Consider the following 9,055-nt stretch of genomic DNA (forward strand, 5'->3'; position numbering starts at 1 on the left):
CTCTCACTTGTCGCTGCAGCACTTGTCGCACTCACTTATCGCTCCAGCACTTGTCGCACTCACTTGTCGCACTCACTTGTCGCACTCACTTGTCGCTGCAGAACTTGTCGCACTCACTTGTCACACTCACTTGTCGCTCTCCCTTGTCGCACTCACTTGTCGCTGCAGAACTTGTCGCACTCACTTGTCGCACTCACTTGTCGCACTCACTTGTCGCTCCAGCACTTGTCGCACTCACTTGTCGCACTCACTTGTCGCTGCAGCACTTGTCGCACTCACTTGTCGCTGCAGCACTTGTCGCACTCACTTGTCGCTCCAGCACTTGTCGCACTCGCTTCTCGCTCTCACTTGTCGCACTCATCGCTCCAGCACTTGTCGCACTCACTTATCGCTCCAGCACTTGTCGCACTCGCTTGTTGCTGCAGCACTTGTCGCACTCACTTGTCGCTCTCACTTGTCGCTCTCACTTGTCGCTGCAGCACTTGTCGCACTCACTTGTCGCTCTCACTTGTCGCTCTCACTTGTCACTGCAGCACTTGTCGCACTCACTTATCGCTCCAGCACTTGTCGCACTCACTTGTCGCACTCACTTGTCGCACTCACTTGTCGCTGCAGAACTTGTCGCACTCACTTGTCGCACTCACTTGTCGCTCTCCCTTGTCGCACTCACTTGTCGCTGCAGAACTTGTCGCACTCACTTGTCGCACTCACTTGTCGCACTCACTTGTCGCTCTCCCTTGTCGCACTCACTTGTCGCACCCTGCGCCTCCTTTCTGGGATGCCCGGCTGGCATCTGTGAGCCCCGGACTTCTGCCTGCTCAGCACCATGAACATGTCCCGGTGGTCCCTGGAGGAGCCCGGGGTCGGGCTGGAGGTGACGGTGGCGCTGCCGTCGCTCCTGACCGCCGTCTGCCTGGCCGCGGTGACCGGGAACCTGCTGCTGATCGCCATCCTGCTCCAGGAGTGCCGGCAGGGCCGGTGGTCAGTGGTGAACTGCCTGGTGGTCCATGTGGGGGTCGCGGACCTGCTGCTCGCCCTGCTCTGCCTGCCCCCGCGGATCGCCACCTACGCGCAGCAGTCCTGGCTCTTCGGGGGCTTCGCCTGTAGGACCGCCGAGTGGTTCCTGCACAGCTGCCTGGCAGTGAAGAGCTTCACCCTGGCAGCCATCGCCCACGTCCGCTGCCAGCACGTTCTGACGCCTCCGCGGCTCCTCCCCTGCGACCGCAGACAGGTGGCAGCGCTGCTGATCTCCTCGTGGGCGGGGTCTCTACTGCTACCGCTGCCGCTCCTGCTCTACGCACGGGTCTCCGTGGACAGGGGCACCGTCACCTGCGGCTTTCACGTCCCGGACGAGGCCTCCAGCTTCATGAATGTTTTCAGCAAGCTGTACCCGCTGCTGGCCTACGTGCTGCCCATGGTCTTCTCCTTCTGCTGCTACATCAGGGCTCTGCGGAGGCGGGAGCGCAGGATCAGGGTGCCCGACCCCCATGCCCTCAGCCGCAAGACCACCTCCATGCTCATGAGTGTCAGCCTGGCTTTCGATGCCATGTGGCTTCCTGAGTGGATCGTGTGGATCTGGTCCCGGCACAGCGGCTCTGGCCTCCTGCAGCCCCCCAGTGCCCTCATGGCCTTGGCCCAGGTGACCCTCTTCTTGAACTGCACCATTAACCCCGCAGTGTTTCTGGCAGTGTCCGATGAGTTCAGGGAAGGACTGAAGAACCTGTGGACAGCATGCAGACAATGCGATGGCCCCGGGGTGTCCAGAGCAGAGAATGGCTCGGATATGGGGACCAGCACCGTCCAGTCCCTGCAGGACTTACACTCCACCTCTGCATTCCGAGCTTCTCAAGGCTCCAAAACCAGTGACGAGAAAATCCTTCCCGATGTGGAGCACTTCTGGCAAGATCGTAGGAATACCACAGCTGGAGAGGAGAATGACCCCATGCCCTGGGAGCACCAGGAGAAACCCTGAACCTCCAGCCCAGGACTTGTGTGTGTGGTGTGGAGACCAGGGACCAGGTCACCTTACATGTAGAGACTGCTGGGTGACTTCTGCTGGGTGTGCAGGGGCATGAGGAGGGTCACCCTCCAGGAAGGTCTGTCTGCAGGGCTGTCCCTGGAAACTGAGGAGCTGGATGTGTCTGCAAGCCATGGGATGTTTTGAGTGGTTGGGCATGCTGGCATTTCTTTCTACAGCTCCTGGAGAACTTCCAGGGGTCCTGGATCCACAGGAGGTGTCTGAGTGGGTGCTGGCCCTGGTGCTTCTCCTGGTGGTCCTCAGTTGGTCCTGAGTTCACAATATATGTAACAGTGAGTGCTGGCCCTGGTGCTTCTCCTGGTGGTCCTCAGTTGGTCCTGGGTTCACAGGATATGACTGATGGGTGCTGGCCCCGGGGTGTCTCCTGTAGATCCTCAGGTGATCTTGGGTCCACAGGAAATGTCTGAGCAGGTCCCGGCCATGGGGCATCTACTGGAGATCCTCAAGTGGTTTTGGGTCTATAGGAGATGTCTATGTCAGTGCTGGCCCTGGTTCCACTCCTGGAGATCCTCAGGTGGTCCTGGGTCCACAAGAGATGCGTGAGTTGTTGCTGGCTCTGGTTCTGCTTCTGGAGATCAGGTGATCCTGGATCCACAGGAGATGTCTTAGTAAGTGCTGGTCCTGGTGCTTCTCCTGGAGATCCTGAGGTGATCCTGGGTCCACAGGAGATGCTCGGTGGGTGCTCGCCTTGGTGCTTGTGGAGATCCTCAGGTGGTCCTGGGTCCACAGGAGATGCCTGAGTTGGTGCTGGCCCTTGGGCTTCTCCTGGAGATCCTCAGGAGGTCCACAGAAGATGTCTGGAGGGTGCCAGTTCTGGGGCTTCTCCTAAAGATCCTCAGGTGGTCCTGGCTCCACGGGAGATGTCTAGTGGGTGCTGGCCCCGGTACTGTCAGTGTGTAATGTGCTTGTACTGTCAGAGTATCTTGTAGTGATGAACCGTGCTGTGCCCCCCGTGTAGCTGCCCGGGTGGAGGTCCCCTTTATCCTCCCTCTTCTGTATTATGTAGGTTATCGGGAGTGGGGGGCAGAGAAAGGTTTCATGGGAAGGAGCTGGTTCTTTAATAAAGTCTTTGAACTGGTGACACCTGTGATTGTATCTGTGCATTGCTGCTGGTTCATGCTGGGATGTGTAGTGCTCCTGGGAGCTGTGTGGGAGCCTCCGCTGAGAGTCTCTGGGGGCATTTTCTCTCCCTGCTGTCGGGGAAAATGGCCTCATCTGTTTATTGTGATTAACCTGTAACAACTGGATATCTAAGAGCACTACATCATGGAGTAATGATCATCATAGAGTCCGGCCTCAGCTCATCTCTTGTCCCCTCCACAATCCTCTGTTCTCCGGTCACCTCTGCTGTCCTCTCTGTTCTCCGGTCACCTCTGCTCTCTGCTGTCCTCTCTGTTCTCCGGTCACCTCTGCTCTCTGCTGTCCTCTCTGTTCTCCCATCACTTCTGCTCTCTGCTGTCCTCTCTGTTCTCCGGTCACCTCTGTTCTCTGCTGTCCTCTCTGTTCTCCTGTCACCTCTGCTCTCTGCTGTCCTCTATGTTCTCCTGTCACCTCTGTTCTCTGCTGTCCTCTCTGTTCTCCCATCACTTCTGCTCTCTGCTGTCCTCTCTGTTCTCCCATCACTTCTGCTCTCTGCTGTCCTCTCTGTTCTCCGGTCACCTCTGTTCTCTGCTGTCCTCTCTGTTCTCCTGTCACCTCTGCTCTCTGCTGTCCTCTATGTTCTCCGGTCACCTCTGTTCTCTGCTGTCCTCTCTGTTCTCCGGTCACCTCTGTTCTCTGCTGTCCTCTCTGTTCTCCTGTCACCTCTGTTCTCTGCTGTCCTCTATGTTCTCCTGTCACCTCTGTTCTCTGCTGTCCTCTCTGTTCTCCCGTCACCTCTGGTCTCTGCTGTCCTCTCTGTTCTCCCATCACCTCTGCTCTCTGCTGTTCTCTCTGTTCTCCGGTCACCTCTGCTCTCTGCTGTCCTCTCTGTTCTCCGGTCACCTCTGCTCTCTGCTGTCCTCTCTGTTCTCCCATCACTTCTGCTCTCTGCTGTTCTCTCTGTTCTCCGGTCACATCTGCTCTCTGCTGTCCTCTCTGTTCTCCCATCACCTCTGCTCTCTGCTGTCCTCTCTGTTCTCCCATCACTTCTGCTCTCTGCTGTCCTCTCTGTTCTCCCATCACTTCTGCTCTCTGCTGTCCTCTCTGTTCTCCCATCACCTCTGCTCTCTGCTGTCCTCTCTGTTCTCCCATCACTTCTGCTCTCTGCTGTCCTCTCTGTTCTCCCATCACTTCTGCTCTCTGCTGTCCTCTCTGTTCTCCCATCACTTCTGCTCTCTGCTGTCCTCTCTGTTCTCCCATCACTTCTGCTCTCTGCTGTCCTCTCTGTTCTCCCATCACTTCTGCTCTCTGCTGTCCTCTCTGTTCTCCCATCACTTCTGCTCTCTGCTGTCCTCTCTGTTCTCCCATCACTTCTGCTCTCTGCTGTCCTCTCTGTTCTCCCATCACTTCTGCTCTCTGCTGTCCTCTCTGTTCTCCCATCACCTCTGTTCTCTGCTGTCCTCTCTGTTCTCCGGTCACCTCTGCTCTCTGCTGTCCTCTCTGTTCTCCCATCACCTCTGCTCTCTGCTGTCCTCTCTGTTCTCCCATCACTTCTGCTCTCTGCTGTCCTCTCTGTTCTCCGGTCACCTCTGCTCTCTGCTGTCCTCTCTGTTCTCCCATCACCTCTGTTCTCTGCTGTCCTCTCTGTTCTCCTGTCACCTCTGCTCTCTGCTGTCCTCTCTGTTCTCCCATCACCTCTGCTCTCTGCTGTCCTCTCTGTTCTCCCATCACTTCTGCTCTCTGCTGTCCTCTCTGTTCTCCGGTCACCTCTGCTCTCTGCTGTCCTCTCTGTTCTCCGGTCACCTCTGCTCTCTGCTGTCCTCTCTGTTCTCCGGTCACCTCTGCTCTCTGCTGTCCTCTCTGTTCTCCCATCACCTCTGCTCTCTGCTGTCCTCTCTGTTCTCCCATCACCTCTGCTCTCTGCTGTCCTCTCTGTTCTCCCATCACTTCTGCTCTCTGCTGTCCTCTCTGTTCTCCGGTCACCTCTGCTCTCTGCTGTCCTCTCTGTTCTCCGGTCACCTCTGCTCTCTGCTGTCCTCTCTGTTCTCCCGTCACCTCTGCTCTCTGCTGTCCTCTCTGTTCTCCCATCACCTCTGCTCTCTGCTGTCCTCTCTGTTCTCCCATCACCTCTGCTCTCTGCTGTCCTCTCTGTTCTCCCATCACTTCTGCTCTCTGCTGTCCTCTCTGTTCTCCGGTCACCTCTGCTCTCTGCTGTCCTCTCTGTTCTCCGGTCACCTCTGCTCTCTGCTGTCCTCTCTGTTCTCCCGTCACCTCTGCTCTCTGCTGTCCTCTCTGTTCTCCCGTCACTTCTGCTCTCTTCTGTCCTCTCTGTTCTCCCATCACCTCTGCTCTCTGCTGTCCTCTCTGTTCTCCCATCACTTCTGCTCTCTGCTGTCCTCTCTGTTCTCCGGTCACCTCTGTTCTCTGCTGTCCTCTCTGTTCTCCTGTCACCTCTGCTCTCTGCTGTCCTCTATGTTCTCCTGTCACCTCTGTTCTCTGCTGTCCTCTCTGTTCTTCCATCACCTCTGTTCTCTGCTGTCCTCTCTGTTCTCCCATCACCTCTGCTCTCTGCTGTCCTCTCTGTTCTCCCATCACTTCTGCTCTCTGCTGTCCTCTCTGTTCTCCCATCACTTCTGCTCTCTGCTGTTCTCTCTTTTCTCCCATCACCTCTGCTCTCTGCTGTCCTCTCTTTTCTCCCATCACCTCTGCTCTCTGCTGTCCTCTCTGTTCTCCGGTCACCTCTGCTCTCTGCTGTTCTCTCTTTTCTCCCATCACCTCTGCTCTCTGCTGTCCTCTCTTTTCTCCCATCACCTCTGCTCTCTGCTGTCCTCTCTGTTCTCCGGTCACCTCTGCTCTCTGCTGTCCTCTCTGTTCTCCGGTCACCTCTGCTCTCTGCTGTCCTCTCTGTTCTCCGGTCACCTCTGCTCTCTGCTGTCCTCTCTGTTCTCCGGTCACCTCTGCTCTCTGCTGTCCTCTCTGTTCTCCGGTCACCTCTGTTCTCTGCTGTCCTCTCTGTTCTACGGTCACCTCTGTTCTCTGCTGTTCTCTCTGTTCTCCGGTCACCTCTGTTCTCTGCTGTCCTCTCTGTTCTCCGGTCACCTCTGCTCTCTGCTGTCCTCTCTGTTCTCCCATCACCTCTGTTCTCTGCTGTCCTCTCTGTTCTCCCGTCACCTCTGCTCTCTGCTGTCCTCTCTGTTCTCCCATCACCTCTGCTCTCTGCTGTCCTCTCTGTTCTACGGTCACCTCTGTTCTCTGCTGTTCTCTCTGTTCTCCGGTCACCTCTGTTCTCTGCTGTCCTCTCTGTTCTCCGGTCACCTCTGCTCTCTGCTGTCCTCTCTGTTCTCCCATCACCTCTGTTCTCTGCTGTCCTCTCTGTTCTCCCATCACCTCTGCTCTCTGCTGTCCTCTCTGTTCTCCCATCACTTCTGCTCTCTTCTGTCCTCTCTGTTCTCCCATCACCTCTGCTCTCTGCTGTCCTCTCTGTTCTCCCATCACTTCTGCTCTCTGCTGTCCTCTCTGTTCTCCCATCACTTCTGCTCTCTGCTGTCCTCTCTGTTCTCCCATCACCTCTGCTCTCTGCTGTCCTCTCTGTTCTCCCATCACTTCTGCTCTCTGCTGTCCTCTCTGTTCTCCCATCACCTCTGCTCTCTGCTGTCCTCTCTGTTCTCCCATCACTTCTGCTCTCTGCTGTCCTCTCTGTTCTCCCATCACTTCTGCTCTCTGCTGTCCTCTCTGTTCTCCGGTCACCTCTGCTCTCTGCTGTCCTCTCTGTTCTCCGGTCACCTCTGCTCTCTGCTGTCCTCTCTGTTCTCCCATCACCTCTGCTCTCTGCTGTCCTCTCTGTTCTCCGGTCACCTCTGCTCTCTGCTGTCCTCTCTGTTCTCCCATCACCTCTGCTCTCTGCTGTCCTCTCTGTTCTCCGGTCACCTCTGCTCTCTGCTGTCCTCTCTGTTCTCCCATCACTTCTGCTCTCTGCTGTCCTCTCTGTTCTCCTGTCACCTCTGCTCTCTGCTGTCCTCTCTGTTCTCCGGTCACCTCTGTTCTCTGCTGTCCTCTCTGTTCTCCGGTCACCTCTGCCCTCTGCTGTCCTCTCTGTTCTCCCATCACCTCTGCTCTCTGCTGTCCTCTCTGTTCTACGGTCACCTCTGTTCTCTGCTGTTCTCTCTGTTCTCCGGTCACCTCTGTTCTCTGCTGTCCTCTCTGTTCTCCGGTCACCTCTGCTCTCTGCTGTCCTCTCTGTTCTCCCATCACCTCTGTTCTCTGCTGTCCTCTCTGTTCTCCCGTCACCTCTGCTCTCTGCTGTCCTCTCTGTTCTCCCATCACTTCTGCTCTCTGCTGTCCTCTCTGTTCTCCGGTCACCTCTGTTCTCTGCTGTTCTCTCTGTTCTCCGGTCACCTCTGTTCTCTGCTGTCCTCTCTGTTCTCCGGTCACCTCTGCTCTCTGCTGTCCTCTCTGTTCTCCCATCACCTCTGTTCTCTGCTGTCCTCTCTGTTCTCCCGTCACCTCTGCTCTCTGCTGTCCTCTCTGTTCTCCCATCACTTCTGCTCTCTGCTGTCCTCTCTGTTCTCCCATCACTTCTGCTCTCTGCTGTCCTCTCTGTTCTCCCATCACCTCTGCTCTCTGCTGTCCTCTCTGTTCTCCTGTCACCTCTGCTCTCTGCTGTCCTCTCTGTTCTCCCATCACTTCTGCTCTCTGCTGTCCTCTCTGTTCTCCCATCACCTCTGCTCTCTGCTGTCCTCTCTGTTCTCCTGTCACCTCTGCTCTCTGCTGTCCTCTCTGTTCTCCCATCACCTCTGCTCTCTGCTGTCCTCTCTGTTCTCCCATCACTTCTGCTCTCTGCTGTCCTCTCTGTTCTCCCATCACTTCTGCTCTCTGCTGTCCTCTCTGTTCTCCCATCACTTCTGCTCTCTGCTGTCCTCTCTGTTCTCCGGTCACCTCTGCTCTCTGCTGTCCTCTCTGTTCTCCGGTCACCTCTGCTCTCTGCTGTCCTCTCTGTTCTCCCATCACCTCTGCTCTCTGCTGTCCTCTCTGTTCTCCCATCACCTCTGCTCTCTGCTGTCCTCTCTGTTCTCCCATCACTTCTGCTCTCTTCTGTCCTCTCTGTTCTCCGGTCACCTCTGCTCTCTGCTGTCCTCTCTGTTCTCCCATCACTTCTGCTCTCTGCTGTCCTCTCTGTTCTCCCATCACTTCTGCTCTCTGCTGTCCTCTCTGTTCTCCGGTCACCTCTGTTCTCTGCTGTCCTCTCTGTTCTCCTGTCACCTCTGCTCTCTGCTGTCCTCTCTGTTCTCCCATCACTTCTGCTCTCTGCTGTCCTCTCTGTTCTCCCATCACCTCTGCTCTCTGCTGTCCTCTCTGTTCTCCCATCACCTCTGCTCTCTGCTGTCCTCTCTGTTCTCCCATCACCTCTGCTCTCTGCTGTCCTCTCTGTTCTCCCATCACTTCTGCTCTCTGCTGTCCTCTCTGTTCTCCCATCACTTCTGCTCTCTGCTGTCCTCTCTGTTCTCCCATCACTTCTGCTCTCTGCTGTCCTCTCTGTTCTCCTGTCACCTCTGCTCTCTGCTGTCCTCTCTGTTCTCCCATCACTTCTGCTCTCTTCTGTCCTCTCTGTTCTCCCATCACCTCTGCTCTCTGCTGTCCTCTCTGTTCTCCCATCACTTCTGCTCTCTGCTGTCCTCTCTGTTCTCCCATCACTTCTGCTCTCTGCTGTCCTCTCTGTTCTCCCATCACTTCTGCTCTCTGCTGTCCTCTCTGTTCTCCGGTCACCTCTGCTCTCTGCTGTCCTCTCTGTTCTCCGGTCACCTCTGCTCTCTGCTGTCCTCTCTGTTCTCCCATCACCTCTGTTCTCTGCTGTCCTCTCTGTTCTCCCATCACCTCTGCTCTCTGCTGTCCTCTCTGTTCTCCCATCACTTCTGCTCTCTGCTGTCCTCTCTGTTCTCC

General features: G+C 56.1%; 1 protein-coding gene across 1 annotated transcript; it reads left to right on the forward strand.

The window, feature by feature from the left end:
- The first annotated feature begins 498 nt into the window (after window positions 1–498).
- On the forward strand, window positions 499–3,109 carry LOC141173650 (G-protein coupled receptor 151-like). Its single transcript, XM_073657953.1, has one exon. It carries the CDS (start codon window positions 827–829, stop codon window positions 1,970–1,972), a length of 1,146 nt encoding a protein of 381 aa, XP_073514054.1. The 5' UTR covers window positions 499–826; the 3' UTR covers window positions 1,973–3,109.
- The last annotated feature ends 5,946 nt before the right edge of the window (window positions 3,110–9,055 follow it).

Source organism: Phyllobates terribilis, unplaced genomic scaffold (assembly GCF_046119375.1).
Source record: "Phyllobates terribilis strain yellow unplaced genomic scaffold, ASM4611937v1 Scaffold_1__5_contigs__length_1240528914, whole genome shotgun sequence".
Lineage (NCBI taxonomy): Eukaryota > Metazoa > Chordata > Amphibia > Anura > Dendrobatidae > Phyllobates > Phyllobates terribilis.

Coding starts and splice junctions, on each gene's coding strand:
- LOC141173650 (XM_073657953.1), top strand. CDS start 827: ATGAACATGTCCCGGTGGTCCCTGGAGGAGCCCGGGGTCGGGCTGGAG.